This window comes from Cherax quadricarinatus, chromosome 48 (assembly GCF_038502225.1).
Source record: "Cherax quadricarinatus isolate ZL_2023a chromosome 48, ASM3850222v1, whole genome shotgun sequence".
NCBI classification, from domain to species: domain Eukaryota; kingdom Metazoa; phylum Arthropoda; class Malacostraca; order Decapoda; family Parastacidae; genus Cherax; species Cherax quadricarinatus.
In genome coordinates, this window is record NC_091339.1 from 904637 (window position 1) to 926469 (window position 21833).

Consider the following 21833-nt stretch of genomic DNA (forward strand, 5'->3'; position numbering starts at 1 on the left):
AAACCTCAGAACAACATTCCGACATCTTAATAAGGAATCGTTCAGGACCCTGTACACCGTGTACGTTAGGCGCATATGTGGCACCAGTTTGGAACCCACACCTAGCCAAGCACGTAAGGAAACTAGAGAAAGTGCAAAGGTTTGCAACAAGACTAGTCCCAGACCTAAAGAGCATGTCCTACGAGGAGAGGTTAAGGGAAATCTACCTCACGACACTGGAGGACAGGAGAGATAGGGGGGATATGATAACGACATATAAATACTGAGAGGAATCGACAAGGTGGACAAAGACAGGATGTTCCAGAGATGGGACACAGCAACAAGGGGTCACAGTTGGAAGTTGAAGACTCGAATCACAGGGATGTTAGGAAGTATTTCTTCAGTCACAGAATTGTCAGGAAGTGAAATAGTCTGGGAAGTGATGTAGTGGAGACAGGATCCATACATAGCTTTAAGAAGAGGTATGATAAAGCTCATGGAACAGGAAGTGACCTAGTAGCGACCTGTGAAGAGGCGGGACCAGGAGCTGTGACTCGACCCCTGCAACCACACACACACACAATGTCCTACGAGGACATTGTGTGTGTGTGTGTGTGTGTGTGTGTGTGTGTGTGTGTGTGTGTGTGTGTGTGTGTGTACTTACCTATTTGTGGTTGCAGAGGTCGAGTCTTAGCTCCTGGCCCCGCCTCTTCACTGGTTGCTACTGGGTCCTCTCTCTCCCTGCTCCATGAGCTTTATTAAACCTCGTCTTAAAACTATTTATGGTTCCTGCCTCCACTACGTCACTTTCTAGGCTATTCCACTGCCTGACAACTCTATGACTGAAGAAATACTTCCTAACATCCCTTTGACTCATCTGAGTCTTCAGCTTCCAATTGTGACCTCTTGTTTCTGTGTCCCCTCCCTGGAACATCCTGTCTTTGTCCACCTTGTCTATTCCGCGCAGTATTTTATATGTCGTTATCATGTCTCCCCTGACCCTCCTGTCCTCCAGTGTCGTCAGGCCGATTTCCCTTAACCTTTCTTCATAGGACATTCCCCTTAGCTCTGGAACTAACCTTGTCGCAAACCTTTGCACTTTCTCTAATTTCTTGGCGTGTTTAATCAAGTGCGGGTTCCAAACAGGTGCTGCATACTCCAGTATGGGCCTGACGTACACGGTGTACAGTGTCTTGAACGATTCCTTACTAAGGTTTCGGAACGCTGTTCTCAGGTTTGCCAGGCGCCCATATGCTGCAGCAGTTATCTGATTGATGTGTGCTTCCGGAGACATGCTCGGTGTTATACTCACCCCAAGATCTTTCTCCTTGAGCGAGGTTTGCAGCCTTTGGCCACCTAGCCTACACTCCGTCTGCGGTCTTCTGTGCCCTTCCCCGATCTTGGCGGGGTTAAATTCGAGAAGCCAGCTGCTGGACCAGGTGTCCAGTCTGTCCAGGTCTCTTTGAAGTCCTGCCTGATCCTCATCTGATTTAATTCTCCTCATTAACTTCACATCGTCTGCGAACAGGGACACTTTTGAGTCTAACCCTTCCATCGTATTCACATATACCAAAAATAGCACTGGTCCTAGGACCGACCCCTGTGGGACCCCGCTCGTCACAGGTGCCCACTGTGATACCTCATCACGTACCATGACTCGTTGTTGCCTCCCTGTCAGGTATTCTCTGATCCATTGCAGTGCCCTTCCTGTTATACGTGTCTGATCCTCCAGCTTCTGCACTAATCTCTTGTGAGGAACTGTGTCGAAGGCCTTGCAGTCCATGAAAATGCAATCAACCCACCCCTCTCTCTCGTGCCTTACTTGTGTGTGTGTTGGGGGGGGGGGCGGTTCAGGGAACTCTACCTGACGACACTGGAGTACAGGAGGGTTAGGGAAGACATGATATATAAAATATTGAGGAATCGACAAGGGCAGAGACAGGATGTTCCAGAGATGAGACACACCAACAAGAAGTCATAATTGGAAGTTGAAGACTCAGATGAGTCACAGAGATGTTGGAAAGTATTTCTTCAGTCATAGAGTTGTCAGGATGTGGAATAGTCTGGAAAGTGGGTAGTGGAGGCAGGTACCATACATAGCTTTAAGAAGAATGATAAAACTCATGGAGCAGTGAGAGAGTGGACCTAGTGGCGACCAGTGACGAGGCGGGGCCAGGAGCTATGAATCGACCCTTGCAACCACAAGTGAGTACACACACGTTTACGTCTCAAGGCCGTGTGTAAAGACTAGAATAAGCTACACTCTTAAATACTAGAGTAACGTGGGTGATGGAGCGATCATCTGGCCTCCTTGTTCAAGAGGTGAATGTAGGTAGGCAATGGTTCGTGGCTCAGGTGCTGTGGGGCGTATGATGGAGGAGGTCGCAGTGGTGGTGGTATAGTAGTGCTTAGTTGTTATGGTGGTGGTGATGTTGATAGCGTGGAATAGAAACTATTGAGCTAGTTAAAGCTAGTGACCCACTAGAACCAGTAACCCATTTGACGACCAGTGATCCACAAGTTGATAACCAGTGATCCACTAGTTGATAACCAGTGATCCACTAGTTGATAACCAGTGATCCACTAGTTGATAACCAGTGATCCACTAGTTGATAACCAGTGATCCACTAGTTGATAACCAGTGATCCACTAGTTGATAACCAGTGATCCACTAGTTAACCAGTGATCCACTAGTTGATAACCAGTGATCCACTAGTTGATAACCAGTGATCCACTAGTTGATAACCAGTGATCCACTAGTTGACAACCAGTGATCCACTAGTTGACGAATGATCCACTAGTTGACCAGTGATCCACTAGTTGACGACCAGCGACCCCGTAGTTAACAGGTGACCCACTAGTTAACAAGACCACTGATTCCTCTAGTTAATCTACTGATCCACAAGTTAACGAAACAAATGTTTTTCTAGATAAATCTAGTGAACCGCTAGTTAGGCCAGGGGCTCTCTACTTCCCATATTCAATGATCATTTTTTTTTAATTCGGCTTATTACTTACTAACAACAACACTATTAGTTACTAACAGTCCTATTGATTACTAACTGCGGTACTATTAGCTACTAATAACACTATTACCTACTAACAACGCTACCTACTAACAAGAACACTACCTACTAACAACGACACTATTACCTACCAGTAACACTAACGAATCTCATAGACAGTACTAACCTCTTCTAAAAGCATTCTTAAATACTCAATCACGAGGAATAAAAAGGCCACATATCAAAACACACATCCGTTGAACCCTGAAGAAAATGGAGTGCGTCATCTGAACTCTAATATCAGTTATGGAAATTTTTAATAGGAAATAGAAATCAGACTGAGAGCACAGCTAATGAAAATCAATACGATACGATGAATTAGTTTAGAAAAAAAATTCTTAGATCCTGGGGATCTTTACTACGAGGCTGGGAACCCTCAAGTGAAACTAGGGAACCTCCCTTATGTAACTAGGAAACCCCCTCATATGTGACTAGAAAACCCCTCGTATGCAAATAGGAAACCCTTTATATGTAAATAGGGAATCATGTGTGGCTAGGGAACTCTCATATTAGGCTACACAACCGTAATGCGAAGTTAATTAACCCTAATACGGCCTCGGGTAATCCTAATATTAACCCGGGAAACCCTAATGCGAGCCCGGGCGAACTATTTTAATAAGAAACCCCTCCAGGGAGGTTGCTTGACGCTGATGAGGGGCTCTTGATCTAGGGAATTGGATATGTGCTTTGGTTCCCTGAATTGAGCCTGAATACCTTCCATCTCCCCCCCCCCCACAGGCGCTGTATAATCCTTACGGGTTTAAGGCTCCCTCATGATTATAATTTTAATTAGAAAGAAACTGGCTCATCAAGAGCCTCTGGAAACCAGACGGTTTCCAGAGGCTCTTGATGAGCCAGTTTTTTATGACGCACCTGGACGATTTCTGCTTGCTTAACCACGCCTGGAAAACAGGTATGTGCGTTAACCTATTACATAACCTCGGTTATGTTGCTCAAAATTAAGCTCTAGCTCACACACTAAGGAAGTGGAGCAATGTGGAGACTGGAATGGTAGTAGTAGTAGTAGTAGTAGTGGAGGCATGAGCCATACATAGCTTTAAGAAGTACAGCATGGCTGTTGGAACAGGGAGAGGGTGAACCTAGTAGCAACTAGCGAAGAGACGGGGCCACGAGCTAGTCGCTATGACTCGACCCTTATAACCACATATAGGGGAGTATAAGGGAGTACACACACAAAACAGGCCAAGTGTCTATCGACAAGTGCCTCTGGCAGCTGGTAACTAAGGAAGGGTAGCACTAATGGTAAGACATCAGTGGTACTGAGGAACTGAGAGATGCAAGGACACGCTAGTTCGGTGAGCAAATGTCCAAGAGGCAAAAAGTAAAAAAAAATATATCCAAATGTTTAAATTTGTGGCCACTAAAATTACACAACACTGAAAATAAATTCCATATAAAAGACAAACTACAAATGAGTCAATTCATTATAGAAATACTGATACAATGATTATAAAATCCGCCAAATATGGATATATACAATACTGGTAGGAATGCATTCAGCTGTATTACCGGTATGTATTTATGTGCTGGAAGACAATTAGTTGGGTTTTATAACTACAAATATAGTTCGTTCAGCATATCTACTGTCCTGGTCATGTCAGTTACAGTTATTTATCATGTCAATTACAGCTATTTATCATGTCAATTAGTTATTTATCATGTCAATTACAGTTATCATGTCAATTACAGTTATTTATCATGTCAATTACAGTTATTTATCATGTCAATTACAGTTATTTAACAGATGAACTGATTTTTTGAAAGCTCTCAATTTAAATAATTAAAATCAGTTATTTCAGTTACTTCCCAGAGTAGCTTTAAAGTTTAGCCTATTATTTCCTTTTTTGTGGAACAATTTTAAAATGTCTCTGTGGGATAAGACCGATTTGATGAAAAAATAAATTTAAACATTCTTTGTTCCTGTTATACTAACTATAAGAATTCAGTATTTCCGTCTTAAAAAAAATAATATTTAGTGGGATTCCTGAACCATTTGCCTGTTTTTAACTGTGGGGGAAAAACTTTTCACCTTTGGAAATCAGTGAGTAAACACACATTTTAATACACCACAACAATGCTGAATAGTAACTACTGCATTTATACATTATTACACTGTAAAGTGATGCACATTCAGTGATTATTTACACCATTGACACCAGTAATAGAATTATCATAATTGAAAGCTGGCACCACTTTGACAGGTCCAGCTGCAGTCGTCTTCTCAAAGAGAAGAAGAATTTCATCCAGAGAAGTTGCTGGGAATGACTCATTTGCATAACCATCAGGGTTCATTGTCTGCCACCTCCAGAAGTCTTCACACATGTTTTCCAGCGAGTGTACTTGGCTGTCCAGCCCAGTTCTTTCTTGGCAAGGGTAGTGCTGGCAAACATGGTTACAATGTCTGTTTTTCGTCGAGGTTTCAGCTCGTAAGCCACGAAAGTCTTCACTAGTTGCAACACACAAACTCCCTGGCCTGTACCTAAGTTGTATGTAGAGTATAACAGAAGAACTAACACTGGGGACCCAAGGTAATAGTAACAGTGATTTATACTCCCCAAGTGAACAACGGGGAAATTGAGGAAAGTGTGTGATGAGAAAAATAGGGCCACAATACAAATTCGAGAAACAGCAAAGAGAGAGAGAGAGAGAGAGTAGTTATAAGTCACTTCACCCGCAAGGAAAAAGATCGTGTGTAATGTGATCCACACTGAGGGCCAGAAACATGGAGAGAAAACCGATAGAGGCAGTCATGGAAATTTTCATGACCCAACATGACAAAGAAGCCACAAGAGTGAGGACAGAGGATGAATCTCCTGATCTTGACCTGCTCACCTCAAATTAATCTTAAATAGGTGAATGGAATACGGGCTACGGGCTACCACTAGGGTCTAGTGACCATATGGTTCTTAGCTTTGAGTATTTAGTAGAAGTGGGGGTAAAAATATATATAAACCAGATTACAGAAGAGGGAACTAGGCACTGGTGAGAGATTATCTAAACGAAACCCATTTTTACAGAGACCTGAATGATCAAACAACCCAAGAGATGGAGAGCCTCGCCAAAAATTACCGGGAAGAAATAGCAGAAGTTATGGGAAGCAACAACGCAGTGAGAGCTCTGGGTTTAATCAGAGACGCAGAGAAACCAAAACAAAAGCGCATGGAAAAAGTACAGGACACAGAGAACGGCAGAATAAGGACGTAAACAAAATATCTATCAATGTGCAGGATAAAAAGGAAATCAGTGTCAATTTGAGAATGGCATAGCAGCGCAGGGCAAAAAAAGGAAGACGACTGTAAAAGATCAAGTAATAAGCCTGAAGGAAGGAGAGCACTCAGAGAAGACAATAAAAGGCTTACAAGGAATGAAGCAAATTTGAGGAGACACCGATAGTTAGAAAGCATGGATGAAAGGGCAAATGAACAAAATTTTGATAAATTTACAAATCAAAAGGAAATAATGAAACTACTAAAATAGTGGGGTACATGAAAAGCCATATGGGTTGACAGCATATCACCATGGATACTGAAAGGAGAGGAATAACTGTGTTATCCTATAACATAAAATTACGTGTCACTTGAGGCAAAAAAACTACTGGATAACCAGAAAACTGCAATTATAATCCCAACATACAAGGAGGAGAGGCAGGATGTAATGAACTACAAGCAATATCACCGACTAGTGTACTATCCAAAATATTGGAAAAGATAAGGAAAGTTGGGTGAGCACCTTCGTTACAGAAAATCATCAGGGATTTAGGAAGGTATATCATGCCTCTCTAACCTACTGGAGTACTGTGACAGAATAACGGAGATCAAGCAAGAAAGACAGGGACGAGGTAAACTGAATACTCTTAGACCGGGAGAAAGTATTCGACCGTGTACCCCATCATAGATTGATTCACGTGTTAGAGGATGCAAGGATACAAGATAAGGCTTTACAGTGGATAAAGTAATATATAAAGAAGATAAGAGAGGGGATGGTGTTAAATGCATATGTTTCATGATGGGAAAGTGTAACGAATGGGGTTCCCAAAGAATCAGTACTAGGACCATTACTATTTTTAAAATATGTATATGACATGCCAGAATAGACTGACACGGATGTATGTATGACGACGCACAATTATGAGACAACTATACACGGAAGAATATAAAGACGGAACAAGTACAAAAGTGGTCAAACTAGTAGTTACAGAAGATGAACACAAGTGCAAGGTCATGAAAATTATTGATGGGAAGTTAAGACCAGATACGGAATACACCTTGAGAAACGATAAACTACAAATAAATATTGCTCAGGGAAAAAGGACTGAGAATGACCATCACATTCAACATATCGCCAGAGGTGCATATAATACACATATTTGCAGCATTTGCGAGGTTAATCTCAGGACTGTCTTCTGAGACAGCGCTCCTTGTACGACGTATGTCAGGTCCATCATGGAGTAAAGAGCACCAGCACGCAGCCCTCCTCTGGTTAAGCTCGTACTAAAACTCGAGATGGTCCAGAGCTTGACAGTAAGACAATTACCGGAGATGAGAACTGATTAGTGAGAAGACACTGAAGGACCTGAACCTGACAACTTTGAAAACATATTTAAAACATGCAAGATACACAGAATTTGACTGCATATAAGGACATTGAACTGCTCGGCTGAGAGACTGAGGAACATAGATAAAAGGACACAGATGAGTTACTTTGATGCTAGGAAACATTTTTTCATGCTCAGTGTGGTAAATAAGTTGAAGTTAACTCCGTGCGCAATTTCTAGAGTAGGTACGATATGACCCAAGACGCCAGGAACCAATAATATACTGGAGAGTGTAACTCCATGAGTAAATATTATATAACATTTGTGACATGTTATGAACTTAAGTACAAACATTATTAATGGCATCACTGCTACGAAACAAGTACAAACCACGAATATCAACAACTAGGATCACAACGTTTATAATACTTGAAATCGACTCTTCACCTTGTTGAGGTGTTCAACACGCGCGACACACACACACACACACACACACACACACACACACACACACACACACACACACACATGTGCCTAGGACAAAATGGTAACTAACACACAGGCGGGGCCAAGAGCTTGGTATCGACCCCTGCAACCTCAACTAGGTGAGTACACACCTCAAAGGCGATGGGGTTGGAAAACATCCCGCGCTATGTATACCCCTAACAACAATATTCAACACATCTATCGAAACAGGGAGATTACCTGAGGTATGGAAGACAGCAAATGTAGTCCCAATTTAAAAAAAAAAACAGACAGACATGAAGCACTAGACTACAGACCAGTGTCACTGACATGTATAGTATGCAAAGTCATGGAGATTATCAGAAGAGTGGTGGAGCACCTAGAAAGGTATGAGCTCATCAACAACAGCCAACACGGTTTCAGGGATGGGAAATCCTGTGTCACAAACCTACTGGAGTTCTATGACAGGGTGACAGCAGTAAGACGAGAGAGAGAGAGAGAGGTGGGTAGATTGCATTTTCTTGGACTGTAAGAAGGCGTTTGACACAGTTCCTCACAAGAGATTACTGCAAAAACTGGAGGACCAAGCAGGGATAACAGAGAAGGCACTACAATGGATCAGGGAATACCTGTCAGGAAGACCGCAGCGAGTCATGGTACGAGGTGAGGTGTCAGAGTGGGTGCCTGTGACGAGTGGGGTTCCACGGGGGTCAGTCCTAGGACCGGTCCTGTTTCTGGTATTCGTGAACAACATGACGGAAGGAATAGACTCCGAAGTGTCCCTGTTTGCAGATGATGTGAAGTTGATGAGAAGAATTCAATCGGATGAGGACCAGGAAGAACTACAAAGGGATCTGGACAGGCTGCAGGCCTGGTCCAGCAATTGACTCCTGGAGTTCAACCCCACCAAGTGCAAAGTCATGAAGATTGGGGAAGGGCAAAGAAGACCTTAGACGGAGTACAGTGTAGGGGGCCAGAAACTACAAAACTCACCCAAGGAAAAAGATTTTGGTGTGAGTATAACACCAGGCACATCTCCTGAGGCGCACATCAACCAAATAACTGCTGCAGCATATGGGCAGTTAGCAAACCTAAGAACAGCATTCCGCCATCTTAATAAGGAATCGTTCAGGACCCTGTACACTGTGTACGTTAGGCCCATATTGGAGTATGCAGCACCAGTTTGAAACCAACATTTAGCCAAGCACGTAAAGAAACTAGAGAAAGTGCAAAGGTTTGCAACAAGACTAGTCCCAGAGCTAAGGGTTATATCCTACGAGGAGAGATTAAGGGAAATCGACCTGACGACACTGGAGAACAGGAGAGATAGGGGGGATATGATAACATATAAAATACTGAGAGGAATTAACAAGGTGGACAGAGACGGAATGTTCCAGAGATGGGACACAGCAACAAAGGGACACAGTTGGAAGTTGAAGACACATATGAATCACAGGGATGTTAGGAAGTATTTCTTCAGTCGCAGAGTAGTCAGGAAGTGGAACAGTTTGGGAAGCGATGTAGTGGAGGCAGGATCCATACATAGCTATAAGCAGAGGTATGATAAAGCTCACGGTTCAGGGAGAGTGACCCAGTAGCGGCCAGTGAAGAGGTGGAGCCAGGAGCTATGAATCGACCCTTGCAACCACAACTAGGTGAGTACAACTAGGTGAGTACACACACATTAAAAAGTAAGGCTGGAACAGCTAAAGAGCACTGGTATAATAACCGACAACTGACCTGGGATTAAAACAGGTAAATCTGATATTAACAACCTCCAGGAGTCTTGCGACAGTCTGACAACTATAACGAAAAACGCAAAATGCTGGCTGCACTGTCCTTAGATTTTGAAACTGTATTTGATATACCGCACCTATAAGAGCTATAATGGATAACTCGAACGGAATGACAGTGGATCTCCTTACTTAGAAGTGTCCCGTAGCTCAATTGCTAGCGCACTCAGGTCACACACTGAGGGCCTGGGGTCGATCTCCGGTACATTAGGACGTGGTTTCTTTAAGGCATCTGCTGTCTATGTTCACCTATCAGTAAAATAGGTACCCGGGTATTAGTGGACAGGTATGGTTCGCATCCTGAAGACAAAAATTGACCTAATTTGCCCGAAATGCTGTACATGTACTGTAGAAATAAATATTATTATTATTATTATTATTATTATTATTATTATTATTATTATTATTATTATAAAGGGAGCTGTATAGCCCTTGTGGCTTAGCGCTTCTTTTTTATTATAATAATAATAATATTATAAAGGGTAGGAGACAATGATAGGGAGGACATACCAACATGGTCACGCATGACGGGTGGGGTCCCTCAAGGTTCAGTAATAGTAGCGGTACCATTTCTGGTGTCAAATATTATGATGTTAGCTAATTTAATCCTTAAAATGACATTTTAAAAGCAAGTTTAATTTAAAATTATTATATAGAATGTACAGTACATCTCCATATTACGTTAATATCGTTATACACATTTTGTAGCCGAGAGAGAATAAAAAGATGACGTGAATAGTAAACACATGTGTACACTACCCACATGGGCGTAGAAGTGGCTGCTGGAATTCAACCCCTTAGTGATGTCGGTGGATGGCTCGGAATCGGTACTATTGAAACTAAATTCCCCTTTCCTCGGATCAAACCTGATTATTGTATCCCAGCATAGTGCCAGCTGCCTGTATCATGTAACATAATGACACTTCTATGTATCATATAGTGTCATCTGCATGTATCACAGTGTCAGCTGGGTGTATCATACAGGATAGTGTCAGTTGCCTGTATCATATAGTACGTGTCAGTTACCTGTATCATACTCTATGGTGTCAGCTGTATGTAACGTACAGGATAGTGTTAGCTGCGTGTATCATACAATATAGTGTCACTACGCTATACGATTCGAGCAACTGTTAGTCCCTTGCATTATATAGCAGTGTCAGCTGCTTGTATCTTATAGTGTCAGCTGCCTGTATCATATAGCATAATGTAAGCAACGTGTCAGTATCAACTGTTATATATTAGTGCCAGCTGCGTCATCATACAGCAGTGTCATCTGTCTATATCATACATCATAATATCTGTATGCATTATTACATAGTTGTACCCCTGCTGACTTAGAATAGTCTGGGCGAGGCTGTATCAAGCTAGTCTCCTCCACAACTCTCCACAAATGACAGGGTGGGCTGGTTGAGGGGGAAGCCTTAGGCTGCCACCACTTCTACCCCGTCAACCCCCTCCTATCACCATGCCATGTAAGCTTCAACCTACATGGAGTACACAGTCTGCTGGGAGAGCCATCATTGCAAGGTTTCTGATCCGTATAAACCGTGTTTTTCGTCACGTAAGATCTCTGAGAAATTATATACTGTGTGTTCTAACATGCAGGAATGCTATTTAAGTGATATATTGTGCGTTGTATCAGGCAGAATCTCTGAGATGATATACTGTGTATTCTATCACATAAGACTGCTGACCAGTGATGCATTTGCACACACGAGTGTGCAAATATATGTGTGCAAATGCATCACTAGACAGACTTTGAATGTCTTTCCTGAGTGTCCTAATTACCTGTCATGAATGTCTATCTTGGGTGGGTTTTTTCTTTCAAAATCATAGCAAGAATTAAAAACAGAATGCAAAATATTTCAGAATATAATAATTAATAGTATTAATAAGATGCTCTTTTAAGGTAGCCTAGGAATCTAGTTTTCCTTAGTCTTCAATTCCTTGACTAGTTTGGTTGTATTAGTATATGTTGTCGGTGTTGTAACCAGTTGTTGGGTGTGGGATCTTGGAGACAGCTAGACAAGCCAGGTGTTATTCTCTTGGGAGAAAATACACAAAAACTAGCTTATAAAAAACTGTGAACAGTGTGTGGATATCCTAGCAACTCTTAACCGATCCACATATTCCTTTGATCATTCAAGCTTGTTTTCTAGCAGGTTAGCTGTTTTATATTTTTTACACCATTGAATTTGTAGGCTAATTGTTGTCTTACATCGGTTTATTATGAAATCTAGCCCTCGGTTAGGTATAACAGCTACCCTTCCTGTCCCTCCATGCTATGCGACTAATCCCCATGCGAACAGGAGCAACAGGTGTCAGGAATCGTGACCAACGTTTCCACTCTTGCCGGAATCGAATTTTGGTCCCTCACTTGTGAACCACGAGCTACTAACTATAAACAGTGGTCTAGCAGGTTAGCTCTTCTCTCCCCTTTAAATTTAAAGCAGTCTAGGTAGTTTCCTAACAGCCTTGATAGGGAAGGGCTCTTAATCCAATTATTTGAAGCTATTTTCATATTGGATCAAATATGATTATCTCAAATTCTCTGAGTGGTATAACTCTTATGGGGTTTACGCTTCCTAAAGACTGTAATAATTTCTAGCAGCCTACAGAGGTTTGTTTATCCGACCACCAATGAAGAGAGAATGAGGAGCATCGTGAACGTTATATTTCTCATATTTTTCATGCACCCTTGTGTAAGAGGTCCTGAAGACGGCTTCATAGACTCACCTGAGAGTGCAGTGGGAACGAGGGTGACGTACAAGGTGGTGCAGAGTGTGAAGAGCCTCATCGTCTCTCTCTGGAGCCTTCACCTCGTCCTGCCTGCCAGGTTCTGCTCAGATCTTCGACACGTCTCGTAGAGATCAAAGAATAATTCCTCTGTCGTGGAGTCGGAGATGCGTCTACGACTGGTAGCAAGAAGCATTGACCGAGTCGCACAACTTCTCATTTGCAATTTCACACTTTAAACGTTACTGAGAGTGTTAATAGTTTTGGGACGATTCAAGATATTATCCTTGAAGTGTAAGTCTGGATTAGGGATGGCCGGAGAGGAGAAGATGAAGCAGCACGCGCGAGATAAAAGATTAGAGTAACAGGCTAGATACACAGGCTGCACTAGCACACCAGAACAGAGAGAGCTCAACCCTTCACCAGCTTGCCACGGTACACACTGATCACCACGTGTGAGAGGGTGTGTATGTGTGTGTGTGTGGTGTGTATGTGTGTGTGCGCGCGTGTGTTACGCGCGCGTGTGTGTGTGTACGCCCCTTCCCTAGTTTCCAGCGCCGCGTAATCTACAAAAGAACCATCGACCCCCGCTTCTCCCATACGAGAACTTCCTTGTTACCCTTATCATCTACAACTATGTTGTTGAGAACGTGAAACAAAGCAAATAATGCCCACTTAATTCCAGCGACGGTGAATCTTACCTGTGTTGTGATGTAACGTCACAGTTACGTCATGGCGTTAGAGCCAATGATAGTCATCTGCTTCTCCCACACCTCCATGGCGTCACAACCTGTTGACCTATCACTCTGCAGGACTTTACCATGGAGGTCCATTTTAACATCCAATAGCATGTCATGCATCGTGCAGCATCAGGCAGGTGTATGCATGATCTTGTAGAAACGAAGAGTAACATTATCGAGGAGCTAAATACAAATATAGTTTCCTCATTAACCGCAATATAATAATTGTTCTAAGACTTTACGAACTGTACGGACACAGTATTTATGAAAGTATCTGGTGTTAGCAGCTCCTTGGGAGCCTCTATATATACTGAAGGTTAATTCATTCGTATATTCAGAATACCGTCGACTTTGGCAGAATGAGGACTTTCAGACTTGCTCTCTCACCCACACGACCCCTCGAGGAAGGTTCCTTGATGTTGGTGAGGGGCTCTTGATTTAGGGAATTGGATCTGTGCTCCAGTTCCCCGAATTAAGCCTGAATGCCTTCCACATCCCCCCAGGCGCTGTATAATCCTCCGGGTTTAGCGCTTCCCCCTTGATTTTAATAATCACCCACACGAGTATGTGTATTTTGTGTAATCACCTAATTGTGGTTTCAGGCGTCGATTCATAGCTCCTGGCCCCGCCTCCTCACTGGTCGCTACTAGGTCCACTCTCTCCCTGCTCCATGAGCCGTATCACACCTCTTCTTAAAGCTATGTATGGATTCTGCTCCCACTACATCACTCTCCAGACTATTCCACTTCCAGACAGCTCTGAAGAAGTGTGTGTGTGTGTGTGTGTGTGTGTGTGTGTGTGTGTGAAACTTAAGCTCTGTCTCTCGGGTTGTATATATCATGCATTTGATTGTTATAGCTTTCTGAGCCCTTGAGTTCTGGTTCTGGTCAGAACAATTGTTCATCATTCTGCACACTGTGGCACCTGAACTCACTCACCACTTTATTCCTCACACTGAAGAAGTAGCTTTAAAAGTCTTTTTGGTCCTCTTTATGTGATAAATTTCCCTCTGCGCCCCTTCCTAGTCACTCCCACTTCCATTCACCTACCTTTCTAAACTGCATATATATCCCTGAGTATCTTCAACACTGTAATCATATCTCTGGTTCTCCAGTCAGGGAGGAGTGTGGATAGGCAAGTTTAAGCCTAGAAAGGTGAGGGGCAGCTTTACATGGATCGAAAGATGTTCACCAGAATCGAAGCATCTCCCGTTCGAGCCAAGAATTTGGTCCTAGTGACCGTGCACAGGCATTGAAATTTTGAAGCCGATTGGATGAGGTTTTCTCGAGTTATGATCAAAATAATACAAGATTTGTAGGAAGTAAAAAAAAAAATCAGGCAACCATTTAAAGATCCTCCTTTTCGGATACTTAATAATACACTGACGTCTACTACTACACTGGTAAACTATCCCCAGGTACTATGATGAGCTATCACAAATACTATAAATAGTGTAGTATTTGTGATTGTGATTAACTATCATAAATACTATGATAAACTATCCATGAGTTAAGATGCAGTAGTTGTGAGTTTAGGGACATTTACTAATGAGTTTAGAATCACTGACAAGTTGAAAAATGAGATACTTGTGTAACATTTGGTAATGCTGTGGAAACGTTTTTCTCCAGCCAGTGGCTTCTTCAGTCCAATACGGAGAGAAACAGTTGAAGATGATGAAGAGTTTGAGGTAATCAGTCCCTCAACCTGGACTCTGTGTGTTCAAGATTGATGGACTGAACCCAGTCTCAAAGTGGTAACACTGTACTTATCGAAGTGGTAATACTGCACTTTTCGAAGTAGCAATACTGCACTTATCGAAGTGGTAATACTGCGCTGATCCAAGTCGCAAAACTGCGCTGATCTAAGCGGTAACACCGCGCTTATCAGAGTGGTAACACCGCGCTTATCAGAGTTGTAACACTGCACTTATCAAAGCGGTAACACTGGAAAGTGGTAACACTACGCTTATCTAAGTAGTAACACTGCACTTATCAAACTGGTAACACTGCTTTTATCAATAATAGTAACACTGCACCTATCTAGATTACTACATATAATTGAACTTAGGTTCTTAAGTTCGAATGTTTGAAGGAAAATGAAGATATAATCAAAGTCAAGGTAAGAAAGTTCGTGAAGCTGAGGGATAGAACTTAAAATAAGGGAAAAGAGACGTAGAGAACATGAGAGACGTAGATAACGGGAGAGACGTAGATAACGGGAGAGACGTAGATAACGGGAGAGACGTAGATAACGGGAGAGACGTAGATAACAGGAGAGACGTAGATAACAGGAGAGACGTAGAGAACAGGAGAGAGATATAGACAACGGGAAATACAACTGAGCCATAAACTGTGAAGGAAAACTGGACCAGGTTTCGCTCCTTCCTGGACCGTTATAATCCAGGTTTCTGTCCGTTCCAGACAATCATTACCCCCCCTTCCCAAACACACACACACACACACACACACACACACACACACACACACACACACATGATAACGACATATAAAATACTGCGTGGAATAGACAAGGTGGACAAAGACAGGATGTTCCAGGGAGGGGACACAGAAACAAGAGGCCACAATTGGAAGTTGAAGACACAAATGAGTCAGAGAGATATTAGGAAGTATTTCTTCAGTCATAGAGTTGTAAGGCAGTGGAATAGCCTAGAAAATTACCTAGTGGAGGCAGGAACCATACACAGTTTTAAGACGAGGTTTGATAGAGCTCATGGAGCGGGGAGAGAGAGGGCCCAGTAGCAACCGGTGAAGAGGCGGGGCCAGGAGCTAAGACTCGAGCCCTGCAACCACAAATAGGTGAGTACAAATAGGCGAGTACAAGAAGCTGAGACTCGACTCCTGCAGGGCAAAGGAATTTACTGCTAGAATTATTATTAATTTATCAGTTAAAGAGGAGATGGCAGATAAACAGCTGTTGTTGTCGGCTGTGATGAAGGAAAAATAATATTAAGAAGCGAAGCAAAGAAGAGCACACAAATGAACTGCCAAGAGCATATTGAGGGATGTAGGGCTGCATGACCCTTGTGGGTTTAGCGCTTAGTTTTTCGATTATAATATGGGATGCAGGAGAGTTGGAAACTCCGAGAAAGATAAGCAGAGGCAACTGACAATAATACAGAGTAAATATGAGGAAGCAACGTTACAGAAAGATAAAGACGAAATAAAGAAGAGAGAAAAAAGACAAGGCCTTTTAAAAAAGGACATAGGTGATAATTTTTTCTCGTAAACGCCGCTACGAGGTTAAATGAGGATATAAATGAGGAAAAGTAAGAATTATTTTTCAGAGAGTAACAGGACCGTCCCGATCTTACAGATCATTTCTCAAAAAAAAGAAAAAACGAGCACAAGATAAATAGGAAACAAGAACATATAGCTAACAAATAGGAATATCGAGATGACAACATTTCTGTCCAGTTTATTTGCTAACATTTATGGAGTAATCTAAAGAAAAACAAGAAATAAGGAACGTTATAAACGAAAAGAAACCTGTCTTACCGAATATAAACTTGAAAAATTTTGTAAATTAGGATGGATGAGAGAAGTTCTCAGTGTAGAGAGGGACATCACTGTAGCAAGACATGAGAGTCACTGTAGAGAGGGACATCACTGTAGCAAGACATGAGAGTCACTGTAGAGAGGGACATCACTGTAGCAAGACATGAGAGTCACTGTAGAGAGGGACATCACTGTAGCAAGACATGAGAGTCACTGTAGAGAGGGACATCACTGTAGCAAGACATGAGAGTCACTGTAGAGAGGGACATCACTGTAGCAAGACATGGGAGTCAGTGTAGAGAGGGACATCACTGTAGCAAGACATGAGAGTCACTGTAGAGAGGGACATCACTGTAGCAAGACATGAGAGTCACTGTAGAGAGGGACATCACTGTAGCAAGACATGGGAGTCAGTGTAGAGAGGGACATCACTGTAGCAAGACATGAGAGTCACTGTAGAGAGGGACATCACTGTAGCAAGACATGAGAGTCACTGTAGAGAGGGACATCACTGTAGCAAGACATGGGAGTCAGTGTAGAGAGGGACATCACTGTAGCAAGACATGAGAGTCACTGTAGAGAGGGACATCACTGTAGCAAGACATGAGAGTCACTGTAGAGAGGGACATCACTGTAGCAAGACATGGGAGTCAGTGTAGAGAGGGACATCACTGTAGCAAGACATGGGAGTCAGTGTAGAGAGGGACATCACTGTAGCAGGACATGGGAGTCAGTGTAGAGAGGGACATCACTGTAGCAAGACATGGGAGTCAGTGTAGAGAGGGACATCACTGTAGCAAGACATGGGAGTCAGTGTAGAGAGGGACATCACTGTAGCAGGACATGGGAGTCAGTGTAGAGAGGGACATCACTGTAGCAAGACATGGGAGTCAGTGTAGAGAGGGACATCACTGTAGCAGGACATGGGAGTCAGTGTAGAGAGGGACATCACTGTAGCAAGACATGGGAGTCAGTGTAGAGAGGGACATCAGGGAAGCAAGACATGGGAGTCACAGCGTAGAGAGGAACATCAGGGAAGCAAGACATGGGAGTCACAGTGTAGAGAGGAACTTCAGGAAAGCAAGACATGGGAGTCACAGTGTAGAGAGGAACATCAGGAAAGCAAGACATGGGAGTCACAGTGTAGAGAGGAACATCAGGAAAGCAAGACATGGGAGTCAGTGTAGAGAGGAACATCAGGGAAGCAAGACATGGGAGTCACAGTGTAGAGAGGAACATCAGGGAAGCAAGACATGGGAGTCAGTGTAGAGAGGAACATCAGGAAAGCAAGACATGGGAGTCACAGTGTAGAGAGGAACATCAGGAAAGCAAGACATGGGAGTCACAGCGTAGAGAGGAACATCAGGGAAGCAAGACATGGGAGTCACAGTGTAGAGAGGAACATCAGGGAAGCAAGACATGGGAGTCACAGTGTAGAGAGGAACATCAGGAAAGCAAGACATGGGAGTCAGTGTAGAGAGGAACATCAGGGAAGCAAGACATGGGAGTCACAGTGTAGAGAGGAACATCAGGGAAGCAAGACATGGGAGTCACAGTGTAGAGAGGAACATCACTGTAGCAGGACATTGGAGTCAGTGTAGAGAGGGACATCACTGTAGCAAGACATGGGAGTCACAGTGTAGAGAGGAACATCAGGGAAGCAAGACATGGGAGTCACAGCGTAGAGAGGAACATCAGGGAAGCAAGACATGGGAGTCACAGTGTAGAGAGGAACATCAGGGAAGCAAGACATGGGAGTCAGTGTAGAGAGGAACATCAGGGAAGCAAGACATGGGAGTCACAGCGTAGAGAGGAACATCAGGGAAGCAAGACATGGGAGTCACAGTGTAGAGAGGAACATCAAGGAAGCAAGACATGGGAGTCACAGTGTAGAGAGGAACATCAGGGAAGCAAGACATGGGAGTCACAGTGTAGAGAGGAACATCAGGGAAGCAAGACATGGGAGTCACAGTGTAGAGAGGAACATCACTGTAGCAGGACATTGGAGTCAGTGTAGAGAGGGACATCACTGTAGCAAGACATGGGAGTCACAGTGTAGAGAGGAACATCAGGGAAGCAAGACATGGGAGTCACAGTGTAGAGAGGAACATCAGGGAAGCAAGACATGGGAGTCACAGTGTAGAGAGGAACATCAGGGAAGCAAGACATGGGAGTCACAGTGTAGAGAGGAACATCAGGGAAGCAAGACATGGGAGTCAGTGTAGAGAGGAACATCAGGAAAGCAAGACATGGGAGTCACAGTGTAGAGAGGAACATCAGGAAAGCAAGACATGGGAGTCACAGCGTAGAGAGGAACATCAGGGAAGCAAGACATGGGAGTCACAGTGTAGAGAGGAACATCAGGGAAGCAAGACATGGGAGTCACAGTGTAGAGAGGAACATCAGGAAAGCAAGACATGGGAGTCAGTGTAGAGAGGAACATCAGGGAAGCAAGACATGGGAGTCACAGTGTAGAGAGGAACATCAGGGAAGCAAGACATGGGAGTCACAGTGTAGAGAGGAACATCAGGGAAGCAAGACATGGGAGTCACAGTGTAGAGAGGAACATCAGGGAAGCAAGACATGGGAGTCACAGTGTAGAGAGGAACATCAGGAAAGCAAGACATGGGAGTCAGTGTAGAGAGGAACATCAGGGAAGCAAGACATGGGAGTCACAGTGTAGAGAGGAACATCAGGGAAGCAAGACATGGGAGTCACAGCGTAGAGAGGAACATCAGGGAAGCAAGACATGGGAGTCAGTATAAGTAAAAATAACAATTATAACTAAGGAAAATATTACCCATATCCCAAGAAAACTTCTCGGTAGTAACGTACACAACCCACTTCTTTTAAACAATATTTAATAAAGGTAGAGAGTTTGATAAGGTAAATGAGATATTACAGAATATACTAAGGACATTATTGATGAAAAGTAACGTGAAGTGGGAAAGAAAAAAATGATAGTCAATGGAGAATTTAACTGAAGAAACTAGACATCGTACGAGGCTGCAACTGGCAATAATGGTCAAAAAAAATGCTTTACTCTAATGATTACTTTTTTATGCAGTTGTATGTAAATGAAGCAACAAGAGGGAGAGAGAAGGCAACATACCGTCAATATTAGAGCAGGTAGTTAATGGAACACAAGAAATTTTTGTCAAACTATTTAGCGTAAGACACGTATGTAACACGTCGGTAAGACACGTGTGTAACACGTCGGTAAGACGTGTGTAACACGTCGGTAAGACACGTGTGTAACACGTCGGTAAGACACGTGTGTAACACGTCGGTAAGACACGTGTGCAACACGTCGGTAAGACACGTGTGTAACACGTCGGTAAGACACGTGTGTAACACGTCGGTAAGACACGTGTGTAACACGTCGGTAAGACACGTGTGCAACACGTCGGTAAGACACGTGTGCAACACGTCGGTAAGACACGTGTGCAACACGTCGGTAAGACACGTGTGTAACACGTCGGTAAGACACGTGTGTAACACGTCGGTAAGACACGTGTGTAACACGTCGGTAAGACACGTGTGTAACACGTCGGTAAGACACGTGTGCAACACGTCGGTAAGACACGTGTGCAACACGTCGGTAAGACACGTGTGCAACACGTCGGTAAGACACTTGTGCAACACGTCGGTAAGACACGTGTGCAACACGTCGGTAAGACACGTGTGCAACACGTCGGTAAGACACGTGTGCAACACGTCGGTAAGACACGTGTGTGACACGTCGGTATTATATACTATTTTCAACATACGTTAACCAAGTTCACTCGGAAAGTGTTATATTACACTGGAAATAACATATACCGTTAACATGACTTTGACAGATAAAAGTATGAACACGAATAGTTACATTCATAATAAGGAAAATATTTTAAAACTGTCTTAGAGAAACTAAGAGGAACAAAACATTGCAAGGAATAGAAATAAATTTATGAAAAATATTGTGTACTATATATGAAAATGGAATTAAAAAGTTTGTAGTAAATTCCAATTTTCTGGAATAAAGTAATAAAAAATAGTTTGTAATAAAGTTGGTAGAATTACCGACAATATGTAAAGTAAAAGGACACAAGTGCAACTAATGTGACATTTATTGTGGCAACGTTTCGCTCTCCAGGAGCTTTATCAAGCCATTACAAACAATATACCCTCTGTGTCCATGTATTGTTTGTAATGGCTTGATAAAGCTCCTGGAGAGCGAAACGTTGCCACAATAAATGTCACATTAGTTGCACTTGTGTCCTTTTACTTTACAAAAAATAGTTTAATGGAAGGTAATGGAGAGCTATAGAGCTATAGCTATAAAGATTCCAAGAGGATTTGGAATCATTATAGGAAACGGGTCTATAAAGAGGATTATCAGAGACTCGAGGAGTCCAGAAATGATTAAGGAAATGTAGAAGAAAGGAAACTTTGATAAGGAAATAGACAAGAACAAAGTTGAGCCAAATCTTTGATTCAAGTCTGAAAAGCAAATTAAATGTTGACGAGAAAATACAAAGGATAAAATACGATGGGAAAAAAGGATAACAAGAAATCACAGTTGTACAATCAGGAAGAAATGGAACAGAAAGAATACTAGAAAATTTGTCTTTGTAAACAGAGAGGTTAACCGATGGAGTCATTTAAAAGACAGAGTACAGCCTCGGAGGTCAAAGGCTGCAAAACTTAATGAAAAGGATCTTGGGGTGAGCATCACACCGAGCACATCTGAGGCGCACATCAACCAAATAACTGCTGCAGGATATGGACTCAGGGCACACCTAAGAATAGCGTTTCGACATCTGAGGAGTCATTCAAGACTCTATACACCGTGTACGTCAGGCCCATACTGGAGTACGCAGCACCAGCTTGGAACCCACACCTGGTCAAACACGTCAAGAAATTAGAGAAATGCAAAGGTTTGCAACAAGACTAGTCCTGGAGCTAAGGGGTATTCCTATGAGGAGAAATTAAGGAAAATCAAT

The 21833-nt window shown here is 42.9% G+C and overlaps 1 protein-coding gene and 1 long non-coding RNA gene across 2 annotated transcripts in view; one reads left to right on the forward strand and one right to left on the reverse strand.

The window, feature by feature from the left end:
* Positions 1 to 13037, reverse strand: part of LOC128696119 (phospholipase A2 A2-actitoxin-Ucs2a) — a 164930-nt gene extending 151893 nt beyond the window's left edge. Inside the window, exon 1 of the mRNA XM_053787208.2 lies at positions 12594 to 13037. Coding sequence (XP_053643183.1) covers positions 12594 to 12654 — 61 coding nt within the window. The 5' untranslated portion in view covers positions 12655 to 13037. The remainder of the gene's footprint in view (positions 1 to 12593) is intronic.
* The window catches only part of LOC138854064 (uncharacterized), a 286615-nt gene that overhangs the window by 152139 nt on the left and 112643 nt on the right, over positions 1 to 21833 (forward strand). The gene's annotated exons all lie outside the window — the stretch shown is intronic.